The sequence below is a fragment of the Pteropus vampyrus genome, unplaced genomic scaffold (genome assembly GCF_000151845.1).
Source record: "Pteropus vampyrus isolate Shadow unplaced genomic scaffold, Pvam_2.0 Scaffold251, whole genome shotgun sequence".
NCBI lineage: Eukaryota > Metazoa > Chordata > Mammalia > Chiroptera > Pteropodidae > Pteropus > Pteropus vampyrus.
The window spans coordinates 1219080-1243405 of NW_011889032.1; the positions used below are offsets into that span (position 1 = coordinate 1219080).

General features: G+C 40.0%; 1 protein-coding gene across 2 annotated transcripts in view; it reads right to left on the bottom strand.

Moving 5' to 3' along the window:
- The window catches only part of GRK3 (G protein-coupled receptor kinase 3), a 101582-nt gene that overhangs the window by 5068 nt on the left and 72188 nt on the right, over positions 1 to 24326 (bottom strand). For both annotated transcript variants that reach the window (XM_023520178.1, XM_023520177.1), the window contains 9 exons: positions 24199 to 24293; positions 21483 to 21590; positions 14479 to 14545; positions 13911 to 14011; positions 9714 to 9780; positions 8540 to 8635; positions 4885 to 5047; positions 2474 to 2610; positions 43 to 156 (listed from right to left, as the gene is read on the bottom strand). In XM_023520178.1, coding sequence (XP_023375946.1) covers positions 43 to 156; positions 2474 to 2610; positions 4885 to 5047; positions 8540 to 8635; positions 9714 to 9780; positions 13911 to 14011; positions 14479 to 14545; positions 21483 to 21590; positions 24199 to 24293 — 948 coding nt within the window. The remainder of the gene's footprint in view (positions 1 to 42; positions 157 to 2473; positions 2611 to 4884; positions 5048 to 8539; positions 8636 to 9713; positions 9781 to 13910; positions 14012 to 14478; positions 14546 to 21482; positions 21591 to 24198; positions 24294 to 24326) is intronic.

The window sequence follows — 24326 nt, forward strand, 5'->3', positions numbered from 1 at the left end:
TAAAATTGTTCTAAATTTTAACTATGAAAAAATAATACTCACCTCACATTGCAAGACAAACTGTTTCCCTCCTTTTATCCTCAACAAAATGCATTTTTTGTCTTTAATCTGAGTTTCTTCCACAGACAGAATCTGTTCCATTGTTAGTAAATTTTGCTAACCATAAAAGGAAAAGTTATAAATTACTTCAAAGTATTTAATGATTTCTTAAGTTAAATTAATAATATCAAAAACTACCAGCTTAGAAAAAGTAAAAAAAAAAAAAAAATCAGCATTTTTCTTTCTTTAATGGGAGAGGGGGGCGCTGGGCAGGGCAGGATAGCCATAAAGGAATGTATACAAAAGCTCAAATTATAACATCTTAAAGAAAACTGCAAATAAAGGAATGACTCTAGAAGGCCAAACGGCAAAGCTGTTCCCTCAATACAGAATTGATTTTTGAGTGACTATGAATCACATGTATACTTTCTGTATCAAGCACTCGTCTAAATTCCTATCAATAAAGTTGTGAGGGAACAATGACGCACTACACATGATTTACATGAGCCCAAGGTGTGTGGCTGAGTTTTAACACAGAAGCTCAGTAAATGCTAGGTAAAGTTAGCTTGTAAGCTAATGCTATTTTGATAATATCAAAATGGTGTTATCAATATAGGTGACATCCTTAAAAGATTGTCACTCTAGGTCTATAGCATTATTACTTAAGGTGAATGCTATAGTGTCATGAGCACCTTACCATTTTATGTTTTTTTGGATAAATACTCCAGGAATCCTAAATGAAAAACAACACCATCATAAACTCTCATGTTTGCTTTTTCTTTATTTATACCTGTGAATCCACCATGCATACTACGTATCTTCTCAAATAGAACACTAACCATTGACTCTCTTAAAACCAAGATAATTTACTGCATCTGATGTTAAACAAAGGAAGATTTTTTTAATTGTTTTCAAATATCTTGAAAAGTGGGATCATTTCCTTTTGATGGGCACAACAGCAACTTACCAGTAGATAGCATAATAAATGCATAGTGTGCCACTCATTAGCTGGCATTATATATAATAACAATAATAGTAATAATAATACATATGAATTATAACTCATATATAATAATAGATAATACATATATTATAATGTATATATTATATAACACCAGCAGCTGAGTTATAATCAGGGCCCCTCCCCAAAGGGTCTGATTAATCATAACTCAGATCCTAGATGTATTAATTTTTTAGAAAATGCTTTCTATGGCATTAGTAATAGTGAGAGGATCTTGTTTATGTAAAATATGGTAATATGCAGTAGCAATCACTCATAATTAAACAGCAACTTTACCAACAGGGGTATAAAAAACACATTCCCAAGTCAAATAATTGGGCTTCTTTCTATCCACACTGCTGATCACTGGAGAACTGATGGGCAGCATTCTGATATATCCAACACATCAACTATGTTTTGAACATGTGGGACCACTGTCTTGCTTAGTTGGTCCTCAATGACTAACCATTCCCTCCCCAAGAGTGGAAGCGTACCACCCACCTGGGCTGGCAGTGTTCCATGGTAACAAGTCTTGGGCTCCTCGCACAGTAGGCACTTAATAAATGCTGCCTGACTTGCTAAAAGGGACAGTGTGGATCAGAAATTTCTTTTTATCTTGTTCACAAATATTAACTCTTGCAAGGACTTCAGAGGGTAGATGTGTCTTCTCGACTATTGTATGGAACCCACTTATAATTTTCTGACTAGGTAGAGATGAAAGGAAGGATGGTTTGGTGACCTTGCCTCGGTGCCAAGCATGACAGCTTACATCATTTACTGCATTTCATTTGCCTTCAACTAGGGGAGGCCAGCTGTATAATGGAGACACTGGGAGTGCGAGCGGAGCCCGGTCAGAATCACTCCTCACTTACAACCGTCTAATGATGTCGTGGGCGCCAGACCTTCCCTCTCTAAGCCTTGGTTCCCTCTTTATAAAATAAGAGTTGGACCCTCAAAGGTTGGTACACATTAAATGAGGTTTTTTTTTTTTTTTTTTTTTTAACAGCACCTGGTTGAAGATAAATATGCAAACAGTTGTCGTAGTTGTTGTAATTTCTACTTCTCCCATATTATAGATGAGGAAACTGAGGCTTGGAGAGCCAGCATAATGTACTCAAAGTACTCGAGACACTGGGGCCAAAGTCCTAGATTTTTCATCTTGTTTGATCTACTCAACCACTCTCCAGACTTCTTCGAATCTGTTGGCTTTTGACCTCAGTAAATGGCACATTCGGTTTTCAGATATTACAAAATCCTTCCTTGATTCAGAAGTTTAAACGTTACAGTTTGAACATGAAAATCTCATGCATACAAGTTAAAATAGACACACAGAGCTTAGGAGGCTATTTTACAAGATGTGCCAGCAATATAAAATAATCACATGACATTCGATAAGAGTAACAGTGAGCACTTGGTAATATGCGTTAGACTTACTCGTGACTCTCCCTCTCCTCTCCATTCAAGTCTGTTTGGAAAGAGGTAAAAATATCGACGCTGCCACTGAGTCAGAAACGGGTTTCCCAGTTTCAGCATGTACCCATGCATAATACAATCTTTTCCCAGAGCGTAATCTGAGGAATATAAAATAACTATACATTAAATATGCTCTGAAACAGAATGTCTATATTATTCTTGGAAAGAGAGAATTACATTCTTTTTTGGGAAAATCAAGTTTCTATAAAAGTAACACATTGTAGAGATCATTATTTCAGTTTTTAAATGAATGTGAACTGGGAATCTAAGAACAGAGGTTTCTTTAGCTGTTTCTCTACTAAAGTACTAAATAGTTGCTTCTCGATTTTCTGATAAATTCATGATGATGTTCATTTATTGCTCTGAGGGCAAAAGTTTGTTCTCGAACTATTTTTTCATTATGTAGAACAAGATCTGGAGAATACAGTATAATTAAATTTAAACCACACCCAAAGCACCTCTGTCTCTATGTGGGACTGAGGCTCGATCTTTACCCTACCCCTTATTTTATCAATAATAACGGAATGGGGATTTTCTTGTCGAAGTAAGCCAAAGTAACACAAGGATCAAAACCTGTTTACTCCTTGACTTAGTTATGTTTATCCCTCGAATATGTGGGTATGTAGAGAGACTCAACATACTCATGTTGAATCCCGATTACCCTTTTATAGTAAAGTACTGACTCAAAAATAAAATAAAAAAGGTTAATTTTAAGTGGCTTGCTTTGCCTTTATTAAGAGCTTGGGTGATTGTGCTAAGGTAACTCATTCGCTTCCTCAGTCATTCATCCAACAACTATTAAGTGAGCGCCTAAACGCTGGGCACGTTCTAGGCATTCCGGATTCAGCAGTGAGTAAAAAAGACAAAACTCCTTGCCTTCAGGGAGCTTTCATTCTGGTAGGAGATTCAGACACAGTCAAACAAGCAATATCCATGCTGTGTTGCAGGAGGGGGAAAGAACAAACGAAGACGGAACCAGGGTGGGTCAGCTGTGACGGGTGTGAGCTTCACGGAGGTGCCATTATGACGGCAACTGTGCCAGCACTTCTAAACCGTATTCGGAGTCCAAGTTTTCACTCCAGAGATCTAAGCCTAGCCTATACTGTTCTGTAAAGGTGACTTCTGAGATCTTTAACCGAGACCTCATTATGCCCAAATTAATTACTTAAACATGAAGACAAATACATTAATTTGTTAGACGCTCCAATTATAGCTCTAATTAAAAGGAAACGCTTCAGCAAGGTCATTTTTTCCTGGGTCTAATTTGTCAAGATTCGAGTGACATCAGGGTCCTCCCTGGAGCAAATTACCATTGATAGAATTTCCTGTGTAAAATCCACTACAGCAAACACAGTCTGGAGTAATCTCAATGGAGCTGTTCTCTACAGAACAGCTTAGAAACAAAGCCCCTTTCCCTGCAGAACGGAGGTAGGCACAGTCAAAGGGTCGGAATATTCCGTTGGTGTACTCAGGGCACTTTTACATAGGAGTAATTCATCTAGCATCGAGGACACTTTTTTCAGTAGATGATAAATGCTACTGAGAAACTGTGGACAAGACTGGTAAAGACTGAAGATGCCCCCCTGCAAAGTAACCTAGTCATGGAACAAAATTGTTTCCGATCATTTTTATTATATAAAGTTAATATCAAAAGGTCTTTGCTTGGAGGTAAAATAAAATAGTATCCCCTACCATAATCATCAACCACAATAAATCTCAATATCCAAAAACCACAAAATGATAGAAAAATCGAGAGTGACAATTTTGGGTGCATTAAGAATAATTAATTAATACTCGATATTATGTTGTCTACTTGGAAGTCCAAATAGGGCACTCAAATATTATAAATAAAAATATGGTTTGGTGATTCTTTATTGCTGTTTGTATAAATACATTTATCTCCTGACAAGTTCCTCACTAGGACCAGCTGCATACTTTGCTGGGCCCAGTAAAAAGTGAAAATGCAGGCGCCTTGATCAAAAATTAAGAATGTCAAGGTGGTAAGTGACAGCAGAGCATTAAACCAAGTGGGGTGACCTATGAGACTGCACATGCCCGCGACACTGGTCCTGTTCCTGACACCGCAATACTCACTCTTTAAGGAAAAGCTTCCAAACTTGCCCCCAAACACTCCAAGATAAAAGGACATACTAACAAAATGCTGCCATCTTCATACATTTTTATTTTTATGTTGACTAAATATTTTGAAATATTATACTGAACTTTTGAAGCCAGATAAAACTAAAATAACTTATGGCATTTCCCTCACTCTACTGGAAAGTACTTTATGACCCAAATACGTTTTCAGCTTTACGAGCAATTTTGAAAATTCACTGCATTAGGAATATCTTGAGAGACATTAACTATGTTACCTTCTTCATGGCCAAGTTGCTTATTTTTAGCTCTCTTCCTGGCCTCGATTTTATCCGTGTCTGCGTTTACTGCTTCATAAACGGTTTCCGCTACTTCCTGCTGCCAGCGTTCAGAGATTACCAAAGGGAAGTTCTTGTAGAGTTCTTGGTCGCAATCAAGAAGCTTATTTTAAGAAATCAAGATATTTGTGATTTAACAAACTTACAAAGGCAACAGATTCAGCAGCATCATAATTGTACATAGGAAGGTAACTAGATGACAGCATACAATCATGTAGAACAATTTAATTGTCATAAATCTCTACTAATGACAACCAAGCAACCGAGACCCACAAATGGTTATAACTGATGAGCACTTTACTTTCAGTCCAAATCAGTTAAGTTTACCCCAATCTTCTAAAGTATCTTCATTACATTTTTGCCTGTGAAAGCTAACCTATACAGGGTTTTATCTGAAGTTCTATAAGGTTCTGATCACAAAATTAAATTTCAGTCATGGTGAGGATATCTTATTTGTACTGAAAATAGACTTGGATAGTTTTAGAAACAATTAAAAGGGAGGAGCCAGGAGAGTTTTCTAACCACCTTCAATTAATCTGAAAAGTGAGAAAAACAAAAGGTAAACTAAGCCACCTTTACCATTCATTCCATGAATTTCAACTAACCCAAATTTAAAAGTATCATCGAATGTATAAGCATGAAGCTCAACATATATGAAATTTAGGCAACTTAGCCTTTAAGAGATGCTGTAATAAAAATTACACTTAATGATAGCATTTCTTTTCCAAACTGTTACTCAAACTTTCTTCATTCTTCCCCCTTAGTGAGGCTGCACTCTGAAAATGAGCAAAGAAAATGGTTTGATGCATCAGAGCTACAGTTTTGTGACAGAAAGGCTAGTGATTCTTCTGATAGAAAATAATGCATGTGTCCTTCAAAAGCACAAATCCCTTTAGAAACTTGGTTTGCTGACTCCTTTGTCTGAGAGATAAGTACAGATGGTCCTTGACTTTATGATGGTATGAAAGTGATACGCAGTCAGTAGAAACCATACTTAGAATTTTGAATTCTGATCTTTTCTAAGGCTAGCAATGTGCAGTACAACACCGTCTTGTGATGCTGGGCAGCGAGAGTGAGATGATGTTGCCCAACTGTAGGTAATATATAAGTGTTCCGGGCACATTTAAGGTCGGCTGGGCCAAGCTACGATGTTTGGTAGGTTAGGTGTCCTAAATGCATTTCAGTTTACAACATTTTCAACTTAGAATGGGTTTATCAGGCTGTAACCCCATCATAAGTCAAGGAGCATCTGTACTGGACAGATATTATAACAGGCAAGTTACTTAGAAGGAAAGAAAGAGCAAGGATGAAACGCCAGAAGAACCTGCATCCAAGTCCCAATCTGGGGCGTTCTCCATCTACTTTTACATTAGCCTATTACGATAATGTGCTGGTTTTAAGATCACTTTGATTCACAGAACCTTTCCCCTTTCCATTTTATTTGGATGTCCAAATTAGGCCCAGAGCTAAAATCCTCGGCTGTTCTGAGTGTGAGCACTAGAGGTGTCTGCACACCCATATGTGTCAGTGTGTGTGTGCTAGGGTGTTAGAACACCAAGGCCAGAAGGGATCCCTTTGATTAGAGACACTGGGACTGAGTCTAAAGAGTTTGGCAAAAGTGAAAACACACTCCTTTCCTAAGTAGTTGTTCTGAAATGGTCAACTCCGCTTTATATACAAATCTTTCCAACTCCTATAATTTCAGAAAGCCTTGATCTTTATGACTTGGCCTATGTTGTTAAAAATGACTAAAACACAGAAGAAAACATATCTATATGTGAAGTTTTTTTTGTTTGTTTGCTTGTTTTAAAGAATAATGTATTGTTTGGGCTGCTTGTTTAAAGATAGAGAATAAACAGTTTCTTAAAATGCAGATTCCTGAGCTGAACTAGGACATCCTGGGGCCAGGACCAGGGCTTCTCACTTCTAGCTATAGCCCTGCCACATGCCACTTCCTGTTGTAAGTGTGCTCATTCTCAGCTCTTGGTCAGGAAGAACCAAAACCACAATGATAGAAGCTACTAGTGTAAGAATCGACAATATGCCAGGAGACTTAAACAGGTTATGTCATTTATGATCAGAGAAAGCTTGGCAATGGATCCAGTCACCTGACAGGGGAAGAAAAGCAAAGCTCACGGGGTTACCTAAATGGCCCCAATTCACTCAGCTAATAAGTGCAGATCTGAGCCCAGAATGTGTGACTCCAAAGCCCAGATTATGGTTTACAAAATTTAAAGAATGAGAATCTCTTTTTAACACTGAAAATTTTCGTGGGCTCCCACATCATAGTTGTTTTATTTTTAGCACCCTTTGATGGAGAGTAGTACATCTGATGACAAAATTCTGTTGTGACAGCAGTAATCCTTTTAAATAGCTTTGTAAATGGACTGTTCCCCAAAGCACTGGTACTTACACGCCTGACTCATCATGTCTGTCCAGGCTACAAAAGATGCCTAATGGTCACACTGCTGTCTCCTAGGAGAGCCACTGCTCCAGACCACAGGGGTGGCCTTGATTTTCTCCACATCTCCTTCTCCTAACCTCCCGCTCCTAGGAAGCCTGTCCCGTGAACACCGCAATCGCATTTACGAAAGCCTCTCCTATCCTGACACCCACTGCCACTCCCTTCCCCAGTTCCCGACTCCCCGTGGCCTCCTCATCCTGCTCTCACTGGCTGCTCTCCTTCTCCACAATCTTCACATCTTCCTCCAGCCACTTATCCACCCTTCCTCTCCCCATATCCTATCTGGTTCCAGTTCTGTGGCTCTCTAATGACAGCCCCTGCTGGGTCCTGGCATTTCACTTGTCAGTCTTTTATCTATACTTCGCAGTGTGGGTGTTCATAGTGCTGCAGCCTTCTGGAGGGAGAAGCTACTGGTGGGGAAATGACGGGGTGGGGGCAGCTTAAATAAGAAAGGTGTAAACACAGGCAGCTGAAAGGCGACAGGGAGCATCTAGGAGGGTCTGGAGAAATTCTGGAGGAAGCTGTGAACGTGGGGCAGATGAGAGCGTGACATGTAGTGATACACTTTGACTTTGCATCCTAAAGAAGGGGGTTTGTCTCATGACTCACCATCTGTAATTATATCTTGTCTACTTAGAAAAATAATGATATGAACAAAAGTTTGAAAAGTGCAGAGGATTATATTAAAAAACCAATGATTATTTCACTTTTGATTGACAAATGCAACATGATTCATGCTGTTTTCTCCTTTAATTCTAATACAGAAAGATCTAAATACTTAGAAGATTAAGATGACTGGCTCTTGGGCACAAGGAAAACTATGTTTGCTTTCACACAGTTGTTTTATCCTGCTTCCCATACATTCAAGTTTTATTTCAATCACAAATATATCCAAATCAGTCAAAATGTGACCATTTTGCAGTTTATCAACATAAAGTGATTAGTCCAAAAAAAGCTTTCACAGTTTCTAATTAGGTCCTTGACTTCTACATTCTCCAAATATGTAAACATTCATTTATAAGTTACATTCCACAAACAGGCCAATACTAAGACAATCACGAAGTTTGATTTCCAATTAAAAAAAAAAACCCTACCCTCCAAAAAACCTGAAAGCAAACATCGCGCATGTACCTTAATGCCTTTGGTGTCCTCTTCATCAAATGAACCAATGTCAAAAGCATCAGCAGCGTTGACTTCTCCCCGGGGAGGAATCAAGGGTGGAGGGTACTGGAAGACCCAAAGAAGTAAGGTTCAGTTACTCTGACAGCCTCATGGCCCCATCCCGACCTATCATGCTATGGAGAGAACACAGTGTAAGATCTTAATATGCTACACTCTGTGCACTACAGTCTAACGTATACGAATCATATTACATGATTACATGTTCCACAGATGAGCCTGTGCACTGAAGGCCTCAAGGAAGACTCCAGATTTTAGACAAATTTAAGTAGAAGAAAAAAGACTCAGGTCCAGTCTTAAATAATTATTAAATATAATGAAGTCTCAAGACTGCACATTGCACCAGCTCGACCTTAAGAAAGCACATTCTCTCAGGTGATGGAGGTACCACGTTCCATATGCTAGAGCCTTAACAGGGCAGACAGAGTGCTCCACAACCAGGGTCCTGAGGCCGATGCTGGCTGAAGCAGAGCTCGCTCTAATTCTAATTAGTAGGACTAACAGATCATGTCTCCACAGTATGAGTCCACGCAAAAACAAGTCCAAAGCTGATAATCAACATTTTAAAAAAAACTTTAATTTGGACGTTTTCCTGTATTAATGAGACTATAAAAATATCTTAAAATAAGGAAAGGGAATTATGCTGATATACAATCATGCTAATTCTTAAGTTATACGGTGCTGGGCTGGAAAGTATATTTACGTTTTTGACAAATGTTTCTTGTACACTGTTATATAGAAAAATATAAAATACAGTCCATGTTGAAATAAGAAATCAAGAGGATGAGCAGCTAAAGCTAAAAGAGTCTCAATTATATGGACATTTGAATTAGTTAGATAACTGCTCCATTTCACCATTTATTATTTTATATAGAAGATATTTTTAAAATGTTTACAAGAGGGAAATGAAGAGAGAGAAATTTCTCCCAAAGGAGTCAGCCATATGGCCACACTGGATAGAGAGCAGGAAGGACACTCTGGACAGGGAAACTGGGGCGGAAGGGACCCTGGGGACAGAACCAGGAAGTGGAGATGGAGACGAGGAGCACGAAGCAGACGGACTAACAGATCACGTCTCCACAGTACGAGTCCACGCGAAAACAAGGTGGGGGTCCGGAGGGAGTACCTTTTGTAAGTAGACATGCTGCCAGTCAACGCCTTTGAAAAAGCTGTGTTCTTTCACTTCCTGTGCACTGTAGAAGAGAGAGTCATAACAGTGGTGAGTGTGTATTTGGAAATCTAAGAAATATTTGGCAAAAATCATCTCCTATTAAGAACACAGAAGAGCAACTATTTCCAGTTCCTGAAGCAAGTAAAATATGCTTCAAAACAACACAGAAACACTGTGATGTTTAGAAACACACACACACACACACACACACACACACACACACACACACACACACGCACATTTTTCTCGTAATCACGAGAACAAATTTAAATGGGAATGAAAGACCTACGTGTTAGAGATTTACAGCGACGCCTACAAGTTGCGAGATAAAATGAGAGGAATATGAAGCACCAAATATTTTGAAGCAAACTAGAAATCTAATCTAATCGTGCATGCCCACCCCCTTTATACATTTAAGCAGCACGTCTTCCTGAGGATCGTTACTAAAGCTCAGTTTGTGCAGAACAGAAGTTGTACACCTTGAGGAAAGCCTGAGTCAGGGATATGCATATTCTCAGCGCCCCCCACTTACAGTTCTCCCCCAGCCCTGGTCTTGTTGCTGAGCCCCAGAGCTGGTTCTTGGCCCTTGTCCTCTACAATCACTCCCTGGGTGACATCACCCTGTCCGGGCCTTTAAGTGCCCTATGCTTACAGGTGACTCTCAAATCTATACCCCAGATGCCGACCTTTGTCCTACACTGCAAAGGGCCCACCAATTCAGGTGTCCACTTCACATCTCCACTTAGGTGAGAATAAAAGGTCCAAAGCAGAATTCCTGACTTTCCCTCCTTCCCATCTCAGGCCAATAAGCCAGGATCATCCCCCATTCTTCTCTTCCCTCACACTCTACGGCCAACCCTCAGCATGTCCCGGGCCTGACTACTTCTCAGCACCTCCAGTCCTCAACGCCATGCTCAGGAGGGGCAGTGGTGTCTTTGATCATGGAGGAGATGCGAAATGTCCTGCTCTGCATCCTCCCGAGGGAACACCAAAACACATCCGAGCCACCGTCCAGGTCATGGTCACCATCATAGCTCACTTGAACTGCTCTAATTACCTTCTTTCTGCCTCCCGGCCTCCACCCTTTCCACCACAGTCTGCAGCCCACCCACTTCGTATAGCACCCAAATCACCACTCACCGCCAAAACTCTCCAGAGCCTTCCTGTGCACTTACGATAAAATCCAGCTCCTTACCTGGCACACACAAGGGCCTGTGGGGCCTGGCCCAAGCCCATCATCATTTGGACCCATTTTCGTTTTTGACTTCTCTCCCCTTGCTCCTCAGCTTTCTTGCTTTTCTAAATCCTAGAAGCTCGATTCTGCCTCAAAGCCCTACCCTTGCTGACCTTTCTGCCTAAAATGTCCCTACCCAACCCGCTTTGCAAGGCTGGTGTCTCATCTACCGCACTGCCCTGTTTATCTCATTCATGTGTTTATCATTGTCTGTAGTCATCTTACTTATTTGATTGTTTCTATTATGTCGCCCTCCCCTCCCCCTATCCATCTATAAGGTAAGCTCCGAGAAGGCAGGGCCTATCTCTCTTGTCCACTGTCTCAGCCCCAGCACTGAGGAGAGTGCCTGGCACTCAGGGAGTGCTCAGTAAATAGTTACCGAATGGATAAATGAAATCCAAGTTGAAGTGTGTCCCTTTGCATTTTCATCACCAACACTTAGGTGATTTTCTTATTCTGTTTCATTTGGTGCTCGTCATTGTCTACACATTAAATGTAGTAAGCTAAAAAAGAAGTTTGCGCGTGTGTGTGTGTGTGTGTGTGTGTGTGTGTGTGTGTGTGTGTCCAAGCAATTAGAAATACCCCAGAGAGAAGAATTCTGGTTCAAGTCAGTGATTAAGCTTGGGTGTGCAACTTTGTTCCTTCCTAACAATCACTAAAATGACAGAAGGGGAACATGGAGACATAAACCCACCACAAAGAGACAGAGGACCATCAGCAGACAAGATGGGAGTGGACAGAGGGGCAGTGACTAATGGCAAAATGTAGAGCTTGCCACCTGGGAGACTGAGATGCTGAGCTCCAGGCTCACAGGGTGTGTGTGGGGTAAGACACAGGCTGAAGATAGAATATTAGTTGGAACTATATATGGAACCTTTGAAACACACACACACACGCATGCACGCATGCTCACATATGCATGCACACACGTCCACCGAATTTTCTTCCTCCACATCCAACCCCCAAACACCAGCAGCTAGGTGTATATTCTAATGGGGGGAAGGACCTCTGAAAGGTTCTACTTTAAGAAATTAAACCTGCTAAAGATTGTAAAAAGCGATCAGTAAAAAGGTTGGAAATTTAAGCTATCAGAAAGTGAAAAAGAATCAAAGCAAAGATACAGATAATGCTCGAGGTCAAGGGCATTGATGACCATTCCAGAAATCACAACATCCATCTAACAGGGGTTCTAAGAGCTAAACAAGGAAATGGAGGTGAGGAAATGTCAGATAAATAAAAAATAAGCTGAAGAACATAAGTCTTCCAAGTAAAAAGGACTCTAAGGGCCTGACGTAATGAGTGATAACAGTTCTGTGACCAGCACCAACTGTTCACTTGTACACCATAAAGCAATATCTTCAAAGCTCTGGTGGGAGATTATTATTCATTTAGAGTGCTATATCCAGCCAAAATTCGATCAAGTTTGAGGACAGCAGGAGACCACTCTGGATATGTAGAGACACAGAAAGTTTACCTCTTACCCCCTCTCTATTAGGAGTTACTTGAGGACATGCTCTAGTTAATGGAGCGGGGGATGGGCCCAGGAAAACAGAAGGCATGGGATCAAGTAAATGGCAGATTCAACCAGGGACGTGTTGAATAGAATGATGCTGCTCAGCAGAAATAGGGCGCTTGGTTGTCATTGAAGCTGGTAGGTTTGAGTTCTCCATGAAAGAAATTCAGAGGGAAATGAAAGTCCACATATACATATGGATATCTCATATATATATATATATCTATATATCTATATCTATATATCATATATGAACTTAAGATTCATTACCAGGCTATGTAGAAACTATGTAATGAGCACACTGATGGTGCCATAAAGTATAAATACTACTTCTTCACTTGCAACTTTTGAAATCAGCCTAGGTGCAAAGCACAAAGATGGATTATGATCTTGCAGAATAGAGAGTAAGTATCAACGTGACAATGTAAAAATCAAAATTAACAATGACGAAAACTAGTCAGTGGGAGAGAAGATGACAGTGAAAGACAGGAATGCCAAAACCTTCACTTTATAAAGTGGGGACTCAAGATCCTGTTTATAATTGATGGAACGAGGTACAACTGGATAAGTATATAATTTAAAGTGACAAATGTTAAGCAAAAGAGAAACCAAAAATAGTGTTTCAATTCTTTTCAGAAGGTAGGAGAAAGGGAAGGCTCTGTAGAAAGTAATGAGTGAGCTAAATCTTCATCTGTTATAGTAGGAATAGGTAATTTCTCAAATTAATAAGGAAATATGCATATAACACATTATTTGGCTATCTATATAATACACATATAATATGTATACATATGCTACTCTAAAATACACATACACACACATATATGTGACAGACATATATATAACATACGTTTAAAAGCTGTTTCTTATGCAAAGCAAGCCTGCCTAGGAATGGGAAGATAAGCAAGGCGGGGTTGGGGAGAAGTAGGGGAAAAGTCTGTTCTAAGTCCTCTAAAAGCTTCCCAGGTATCACTGGTTTTTTTTTCTTGGACTTTTTTTATTTTTTTATTTTTTGCAGGGATAGGGGACAGAATGTATAAGATGGCAGTCAGTCAGTTATGCATTAAATATGTGAGAACCTGATCAGAATATTAAACTACCATAATTATAAATAAATCATTACTAAAACTTAACCAAATAAACTACAAAATATCAGAATTCCTTTCCACCATCATGATCAATTTTTAAAGTTTAAAAGTTAGCATTTCCTTCAACTCGTTAATTATAAAACACATGGGACAATACACATATTTCCTATGTGATTTCCTACCCCCCCCACCCCCCCACCCCGCTTCCTGGAATCAAAATGGACAATAATTACAGACTAGAAATGATTTCTGATATATTGAAAATGCCTGTTTTGCTTTCTGGGAAAAGACTCTGACAGGAGGAAACAGCAACCTACCCGCCTCCACGACAGCCAAGTCGCTTGCTAACGTCTCGCTGCAGCAAGCCCTCCAGAAGGGACTTGAGTTCAGGGGAGAAGGCTTCTGGAAGTTCCACATTCTGAAGGAAAAAAATAATACAACTTTGAAAATGCGCTCATGGAAACAGTGCCCTCACACGCAACCAGATTTAAAGGTCATCTCATGGATAAAGATAGTGTTAAAAACTACAGATTCATCAGGGACATTTACTCTAAAGAAATATAAAATGGTTACTAATCATTTTCAAAGTCGATCCACGGGCTGGGGCTAGGTGAGAAGGATCGGAAGGCCTCCTTGCTCTTCTGCATCTCAGTAATTTTACCTTTTATTTGATTATTTTCGTTTTGTTCTAGATTTAATATGTCCTTCTCTTATTGATTGTTAGCAAATCTTGACTTTTGTCTTGCTATCTATTTCCATTAATTTTTCTTTTAGAAGTTCTTCTAGGGATTGTATCGTCACTCATTTATTTTAAGAGAGCAAATTTTTACATTCGTTGTAATAGAAACACAAATACGAATAAAAAAGAGTTTTTAATCTCCTTACCACGGTGAGTGTCATCCGGTCTATTTCATGCTTATCTTTGGTTTTATGTTGTCGGAAAGGGCTGTGACTGTGGAAATAAAAAAGTCTATTATAATGTGGTACCAGCTAACTTAGCACATATTGCTGACTAATAAATTATTGTCTATCATTATTCATTCAAAACTACAGAAATACAAAAGCCATACATACTTATGATTTCCAGAGAAAAATTAGTAACCAGATATGTTAGGTGCTGAAAGAGTAAGGTTTACACTTATTCGAATTGCCTGACCTCTTGTCATTGAAGCCATGGCACTAAAATATGCTTTAGCAAATACATTCAAAATATTTTTAAACATCATTAAACATCATTAGCCAACAGTAGTCATGAAATAAAAGTCATTTATATAACATTTGTCACATTAGTGTTTGAGATAATTTTCATACAATTTTTTTTTCAGTAAAATAATTAGTCCCTAAAACCACCCAAGGAACTGCAGTCAAACCGAAATGAACACACTTCCCCTCTAGAAACCAGTCATTTTAAGCTGTAAATTCCTTTGATAACAGAGATAAACTAACCGTTGTCCCCCAGATCCTGCAGAGTTCTGAGACTGCTTATTCATGTTTTACTTATGGAGACCCTAGACTTAAAAGTCAGAAAACCTGGGTTCAAGCTGTGACATGGCTGTTTACTGGTTGTGAGCCAGTCATGTAAACCTTCAGCATCAATTTCTTCATTTGTAATGGGGCATAATGCCACATATGTCACAGAAATGGTGAAGGAACCACCCAAATAATCACTATGCTCGCAGTAAGACAATGGCAGTTTACAGACAGTATCTAATATAGAAATCATCTGACATTAACAAAGATGAATTTGATAAACTCTGTAAAATAAATTATTCTTACTCTTTACCATGTTTTTTAAACTCTGGGAAAGCTTGCTTTTAAAGGAAATCTTATAATTCAAAGAGACTAGTAAACATGCAAATTAGAAAACCATGGCCTTATTTATTTACTTGAAAATTAAAGAAGAGCTATATATGATTGAGTTTTCTTATAGTAAGACATGCCTGTAAAATTACTAATCCTACAGATTTATTTATAAGGAATACATAACATAATCTGAGGCAAGATATTATGTAAAATATTTTAAAGTTAACTCTATAAAATGGATTAACTCTATAAATGATTGATATGTTGAACACATAAGTCAATGGGATTTAGAAAAAGAAATAAAACTCCATTATCCTTGCACTACCACTTACTGCCACTGATCGGGCCATCCTACTGAATTAGTTAAGTTATGCACTGAATCATCTCTTGATGAGATCATTATATTTCAGAACATTTACTATCTTAAATATTTTAATTTTCACTTTGTACAAGAGAGGGCACTCTAACACTTTATTTTCTTTCTTATTATGCAATGAAATACAAAGTAATTTCCATCTCTAGCAAACATTAATTTTGGGAAAAAAAAGCTAAACGAGGTAAATTAGTACTAAGCAAACATATGCTAATCTTTGAAATAGGTTTTGATTGGAAATATTCTTTTCACCTAAATTGTTTCCAAGGAGAAAAATATAAAATTATTGCATTTAAAAAGCAAACAGGATATAACAGCAAACAACATCTATTCTTTATAGGATATTATAATTAAAAAAACAAAACAAAACACTACTTGCACCGGTCTTTCATGCAAAATACAGATATTAACACATTCATGGTTCAATAGAAAAAGAATAAAAGTTCATTAAATCTTACTAAAACCTTGGTCTCTGTGCTTGACACAATTGTTTCCACCCCCACAAAGTTCCTTAATATATAAAAAAGGATTTTTATTCATTATAAAGATCTCTTCACGTTTCAGTAAATCCTGATGTGGCTCCTGTGTGCAATGCCAGAGCACCCCATTCCTGCTCTTGACCCCTTGTACTTGCCTGCATCTGACGCCGGAAGGAAAGGGCTGTATCCTGACACTTGTAGAGAAGGACCACTGTGTTCTGACAGAAACGCTCTGTGCTAAATTTAAAAAGTCTTTCATGAGACCAGAGGGAGGCTTAAAAGAGAACTGGAGTTAAAGTTAGCAGTGCCAAAAACATTTCCAGCACATGGGTCCTATCACTACAAATCCCATTTTATAAATATAGTTTATTCCGTGTCTGACTCTAGAAGAAATAACTGAAAATGCGTTTCAGCTTTTCAGTTCTGTGCTGGAGTGTTGAGAAAGTTTGGTCTTGCAAGTTAAAAATTTGATGCACATCTGTTTCCAATGTATTCTTGATTATTCTTTGTGAACAAAACCAAAGATTCTGTTTCTATTTTGGAAAATGTTAAAGAAAACCTACGATAGTAATAATCTCCATTCGGAGTGAGGCACGTGGTGCTCACAGATCCTGTGTGATCACAGCTGCTCCCTGATGCAGCCCGCTTTAAATAGGAGACAGCGACAGGCTTGTCAACAGCTTCCAATGTGAGCCGAGTTATCCCAACAGCATAGGCAACGTTCCGACCACATCAGGGAACATTATGGGAACAAAATTCACATGGGCAGTGGTCAGATGTGGCTTTTCAATCACAGATAGATTGGGAGAGCTGCAAAGCTCCCCCAAACAAGCTGGGAAACCGTTCAAAACATGATAAATGATAGGGACAGACAGACATACACACACGCACTGTTAGCAGTGAAACAATAAGTTCAAAATCAATACCTTTATAATTACAAATGATTAAAAACTCTTATATCAAAAATTAATTTTAGAATACGAAAAAGATTGCATGTAACATTACATGCTATTTGTTTTGAACCTAAGCAAATAGCTGCCAAAATAATTATAAACATTCCTTTTTCCCTACATGGAACAAACTCGTTAACCTCAGGCAGAGGTCATCTCTCCCCAGACCACCACGTGGGCTCTCTCCCTGTGTCTGACACATCCAGGGACAGACAATCAATGGTGACAAGCTTCAGATCAAGGCTATTGCCACATCGATTCTTTCCCTTAAGAGACATCTGACATCCAGATTGAGGCTCACGATGGTGATTCAACACATCTTAACACACAGATGCTCTTAAGTATCTGACAAAGGCATTTGAAGTGGAAGTAGTAACCAGCACCCAAACACGTGGTCTCGGAATGGCTTGGTCCATTACTGTGAGTCCAGGGATGCAAACGTGTTCTCCAGCCCGGACAATTCTCACATCCAGGTTCCTTTCTCTCATGCTCTGTGGTCTTGTTCCAGGGTGTTCAAGACAAAACGAGGGGTGCTGAGAAGTGTCGCAGCAGAAGCAGTGAGACACACTGGTCATTGCAAGACATATTCAGTCACAGAAAATAGAAGCAAAAAAGACCTTTGGGTCCACAGGTTCAACCTGCCTGCACAGATGTGGGAAGAGCAGTTTGTCATCTTTGGCGTTGCCCACCTTTTGGGCTGGATCATTCTCTGCTGGGGCAGTGGGGCTGTCCTGGACATTGTAGGATGTTTAGCCGCGTCCTTGACCTCTGCCTGCTAGATGCCAGAAGTAGCCCCTCCCCAAGTTGTGGCAAGCAAAAACGTCTGCAGGCATCACCAAGCACCTCTGGGGTTGAGCATGAGCACTGGGTAATGGCTGGCAAGGCGTCTGGTTCATTTCTGAAGGACTGCCACTGTGGCTAATCTGTGAGAGCACAGAGATGGAAAGGGGACAGGCTGCTCTCCATGCCTGTGCCCAGGAGGCCCCCGCGGTCCAGTGCTCTTCCCCTCACCCTCTTGCTCTGCTTGTTTCAGTTTCTTAGGCCCTTCGTGCCCGAGAAGAGACAGCTGCTCAGGCTCCCTTCTCTGCAGTGTATGAAAACTGGATACGATGCTTCCACATATATTTTCGAGGTTTTCCCACCTGCAACCTTGTGAGGAAGTGGAACAGCTGACATTATCTGCTCATTTACAGCTGAGGGGACAAAGGCTCCTGGGCATAGTCCCATCTCCTGCAGACCCCATCACAGCACTTTGCTTCTGAAGAGCCCTCAATAAACATCAGCGTAATAAAAGCAACTGACATTTTATAACCACTGACTGGTAATGATATCACCATCTTCCCAATTACCTTGAATCTAAATTCCTATCCCTCTACCTCCAAGCATCCACTGGAAAAAAAAAAATCGTGTAGCGTTATGGACTCTTAACTACAATATTATTAAGTCATTGCCTCCTCTCTGGTCCCAGTGCAGGGTGCTGGCCCGAGCGTTCTTGCCTTTTGCCTGTGTTCTTACCCATGCCTCCTTCTCTGTCTCTCTAATGTGCCAGGCTCCATGCTCCCGCCAGATCTCCTTCCTGGACAACCAAGCCATGCCCCTCCTTTGCTTCAAAGACTTCAGTCTTTGGGGCCTCAAGATCTTACAAAGTTCCAACTCCACGCGTGAATTTTAGACCCTTCCCAGTTTTGACCCAATTTTCTCAACCTCTCCCTCAACGCAACCTTTCCTTTGACAAAGAACTGATGTGCCACTCACAGGTCACTGATGGGAAAGACAATCTGCTCTGTACTGTCCCCTCCCCAATAGGAAACATGTTTATTCCTGCCCCAAGTCTTCATACTGCCATCCTATCTTTCAAAGCCTACTTGACATACCATCTCCTGCGTGAAGTCGGCCCTACTCCTCCAAGTTAGAACTGGCAATCCCATTTCTGTGCTCCTCAGCACACTGCTACTGTGCACATCAGCACAGCCCATCTGCCTCATAGTCCTGTGTGTATGTCTATCTACTCTCCTGCAGGTTCCTTAAGGACTTACATGTGGCTTCCTTCCTCCTGTCTTTCCTTTCCCAACAGGATCAAGCACAGTCCCTTGCATACTGTAGTTAATAAATGCTTACCAAATTTAATTCAAATGAATTAAGTCAAAAGATATTTCCCTCCTCTTTGGTTTTGGTGCCATATCCTTTTTAGTGAATGACTTTTGAATAACAGAAAGAATGGCATTAGATCATAAATCTTAGCGGGGAATATTCATCTAATCCGATCTGTTACCCACTGGAAGGATTCATTTCAAGCTCAAGAGACGGTCACCAGAGCGTGACTTACTATCTGCGAGGCAGGATACACCTTCATTGGGCAGCTCAAATGCTTGAACTAACATTCTTGTGTCAAACTGAAATCCTTCCCTCCCTAAAATGCCTACCCTCTGAAGCTATAGAGCATAAATTCCACCCCTTCATTAAGACAGGCCTTCCAATAGCTGGGGCCAATCAACCGTTCTGCCAAATACTGGCCCAGCTCTTCAATCTTCCCATATGAGCCATGCTTTCTAGCTCTTTCTCATCTTTTCTACTCCTTCCCATCCCATCTTCACGACCAACCTCTGCATGTTTTCCTGTCGGCGAAGACTCCTTGCAACAGGAGCCACGCTGAACATAATGTTTCGACCAAGCATGATCAAGGACTTCAAAAAAATGAATACCCTCCAATTCAGCACTCCAAACTGAATTATGGCCAAATAAGACTGAATTCACTTTGTTAACCACAAATCATAACGCTGTATCATATAGAGTCATTAAACAAAACGCTCGAATCTTTTAAAAATAGTGTTTTGTCAGCTAGAACTCAATTTATGTGCATGGACAGTATCATAAACAGAATAATAATATTAAACAAAACAAAGAAGTGAATGAAGGCTCTGCAGGTTTTCTTGCAACATTTTACTGTTGATTTTTGAATCTTGGATTAATGTGTTCAACAGTTGAGCTGCTTTGCAGTTTTTTATCATCTTGAAATTCTGTAAGTGTGGATTCTATGTATTCAAGCTCATCTCCAGCAGAGACCCAAACAAAGACCCTGGTGTGTCTGAATGTACTCACCGGGCACACATGACTCCACCGGGTGGAAGATGTCTCGTGTGGAAGCGGCTTTCTCTGGTTTGCCTTGCAGAAGCTCTCTAATTAGGTCAGCTAGTCTGATGACATGAATTAAGGCCATCCAGGCTCCACAAATACAATAATTCAATTCAGGACCAACAGGACCTGACTCTCTAAGCAATAATACAATTTCAGTTCCCAAGTGAATATGGTAAGCAGAGAACTGGATTATCAGAGTCCTAAGGAAGACGCCAAGGTGCTCGGAACCAAGTTTGGGTGAGGGCAGGGGGAGATATGGAATTCAGCCTCTTCAGAATGTGCAAAAGAGACTACAAAGATGCAGTGGTGCTCAGTGAGGCTTTCCAATAGAAAAGTGAAAGGATGAGCCAGCCACCCACCAGCCTTGTGTGCTCATAGGAAAAACATGCGAATGAAGAAATTTTAATGTAAAGCACTTTTTGTCTCTCTGTGAAGAATAACCAAAACCATATTTTAAAAAATTAAGCTATTAAAATTGGCTAAAAATTCTTAAAATTGATGGAAATATTAATTTTTAAATGTCCAACATGAGAACATATTTTGAGAGCGCTTTCATTTCATTATCTTTCCACTCTACTTAACCATGTATGGTCATTTAGAACTAAAGGTCAAGTATAACATAAATTAACTAGAAACACAAAATTATAAAATTTCATTTTTGTTTTAAAAAACAAATTAATTTCAGCATATTTACAAATAAATGCAGTTTTAAAATGGTGTCATTTTGGGTCTTTGTCTTCTTTCGTAACCCTCAAAAGGCTTTAAGCTCACAAGACAATCATGAGTAATTAATTTCTGGAAAAAAAAATCCTACGGTCTTCAATTACTCACATTTTAAAATAACACTTATTCCCCAATAAGGCTTATCAATGGAAATATTTCCAAGCAGTCTTATTTTAGGTCTGTGTTATGATGCCTACATGGTATGGAACAAAAATATAACACCATAGCTTTGTCTATAATCTTATGGGAATAAACTTGCACTTTCATAAGGCAGAAAGAGCCATGATCATCGTCTAGATTAGCATATGGCTTAAAGATCGTTGTATGATCTACAATAATATTAGGGTCTAACAAAGTCTAAATATTCTTGATTTTGACCCAAGTACATGCCATGGTGATAGCGCTAAAAAGATGCATTTCACTCACCCTCTCAGAAGTTTGAAAAGCATGCAACCCAGGGAGAACCAGTCGGCACTGCTGTCATATGCTGTCCCCTTCTGCAGCACTTCGGGAGCCATGTACCCATGGGTGCCACTAGGGAGAAGAAAGTATACATGCAGTTATCAGAATATGCCTACTTTATAAAATATTGACAGCTTATCAGGAGGTTCTGGCGTCATTCGTTTAATGGCAACAGCTGTAAACAAGGGACAGGGAACAATGTGCTTCCATATAAACATGATTCATCCAACACCTGATGAGGAAACAACCTTTTCTGTCTTAATTACCATAGGAATTAATATAAATAAATTACCATACGAAATAAATATGAAGAACAGTTCGTAGTCTAGGAGGTGAAATATGAATTTCATTAGTCCTTCTTCACTACGGCTATGAGAGATAAAGGTCTCCTGACTGATCGAGAGCTCTTATGAGGAGAGGTGTGGGATTGGGGGCAGCAGAGGAAAGAGGGATGATAAACAGGTGACTACTCGGTACTGTTGGACCCTGAAGGGGTGGGGATGTCCACTCCTGTGTGGCGTCACCCTTCCATGATGAGGACTTGCACATGCTAAGGTCTGGTCCACATCCTTGGTGGAGTCGGACGGAAATGGATTTTTAATTCAGGCCCCACAATGTGCCAGATGTGTGACCTTGTTCAAGTTACTTAATTTCTCTGAACCTCAGTTTCTATGCCATAAAAAGTAGATAATTATACCCTACGACCCACGGGGTTTCTGTGAAGATAACATATTCAAAGCAGCTAGCCATGCATGCCTGGGATAGCTGATGCTCAACTCGTGACACAATGAGCACTGTGGCTGCCGGCACCGCCACCTAGCACACTGGTCATTTCCTTGACAATTTCCTGGGCTGCTAGTTCCAGGAGGTCAGAGATCCTTCTGGTCTTATTCATCGCTGCACTGTCAAAACCAAGCACACAGCTAATGGTAAATGAATACTTGTATTTATTAGTTGACTTTACCTTCACGACTGTCATGTGAAGTAAATATCACTGTTATCTTCCTCTTTATAGAGAAGAAAATGAGGCTGGCACAAGTTGGAAGGAGGATTCAAACCCAAATCTGCTGGCTCGAAAGCCTTTGTTCTTAGCCACGACACACCTCCTTTATTTCAAAGTATAGTATTTCATCGCGCATTTAGTCTTTTTAAGTAGTGGCCTCACTATTATCATGTGAACATGGAAACCAACCTTCCCAACCCTACTCCTTTACGGATGCTGCTCAAATGCTGAGAATTAGAGCTGACGTGTGAATTACTGAAAAAGGGGTCTAGAAAATAAGAAAATAAATAACTTCATACCTGAAAGTTAATTCCATTGGAAGATTAACTCTTATGAACTCTTGGATTCATACGCAGTTGTGACTATACTAAACTGAAGAAATTAGCATACCAAATAGCGGTGGCATTAAAAATTCAAATGACTCTCTTAAAAATGTCTGATGAACTCCCTGGGAGAAGCTCCTACCACCACAGGCTCTGGCCTAATAACTGTAAAGTGCTGGCCAAATGCTAATGCTATTATCACCATATCCGAGATTCGGTAGAAAAAGAGAAATATGTTTACAGAAATCGTGCTGCTCACTATTAATATGTGATCAGAGCTTTCAAAGGCAATTCTGATTTAACACGGTTCCTCATAAAGCATTTCAATATGGAACCACTTTATTTCTAGGCCCACAAAAAGAAGGGTCTGTGGTTTATTTTCTGCATGGATGCCTGAATTGAGCCACCTGGTAGTTTCTTCAAGACCATTCAACACAGAGATGAGTGTTAGCTCAAGAGATACAATGAAATGAAATTTTAAAAGATTTGGTGTTAAGAATGACACATTTAAAATATACATATAAAGCAAAAGTTGTCTGCTTTTCCACAAACTACCCACCTGTCTATGCTTTCCATCCAGATAAACTGACACCAAAGAAACAGAAATGAAAACTCATACATATCCCATTCTGTGTCTGCAGAGCCCTAGGACATTCCTGCTGTCATTTTGATAATTCTAGGTTCAGAGAAGTCCTTAAGCCAGTGTCAACATGCACTGATCAAGCATAGTCACTGCCAGACATAGTTCAGGGTCCACTGAGGATCAGGTGCTGGCTGAGGGTTGTGGTGTCAGGGAGGTTCTTCCCCACGGACATTCAGAGGACCGATATAATACTCAAATCTAACAACGCGACCTACGTTAAAAGCCTGAACTGCAGGTAGGTGATTTGGGACCTGCCTTGGAGAGTTCTATGTAGCTGCCTCTGCATTTGGCGCATAGGCTCTTTTCATTTATCCTTACCACAACTTTCAGACACTTATTATTACCTCTACTTTATAGAAGAATAGGTTGAGGGTCGAACAGGTAAAAGGACTGAAATAGGGTCACACAGCCAGCACAGATTCCGGTCTGCTGCCGGGGCCCCTATCTTTCCCACAGACCACCAGGTCCCTGTGCAGTTACACTGGGGGGTCTGTCCACACTCCCTGCAGACAGTGAAAAAAAAAAAAAAAACCAGACACATGGCTCTTATTTCCTCTCCCACAGCCCAGGATGTGGCTCTTCCCTGACCTGACATTATCACACTGAAAATTACCCCTGGCAAGAAAAATCTGGGGGACACATGACCAGATCAGGGTTTGAGCGAATAAATAAGTTGCATTAGATGGTGAACAGAGTTGATACACTACTCACACACTTGCATGTGGCTTCTTTTTGGAAAAATCACAGGCAAGACCAAGATCTGATATCCTAACGTGTCCATGTTCATCCAGGAGGATATTTGCGGGCTAAAGAGAAAGAGAAGTTGATCTTTGAGAGAC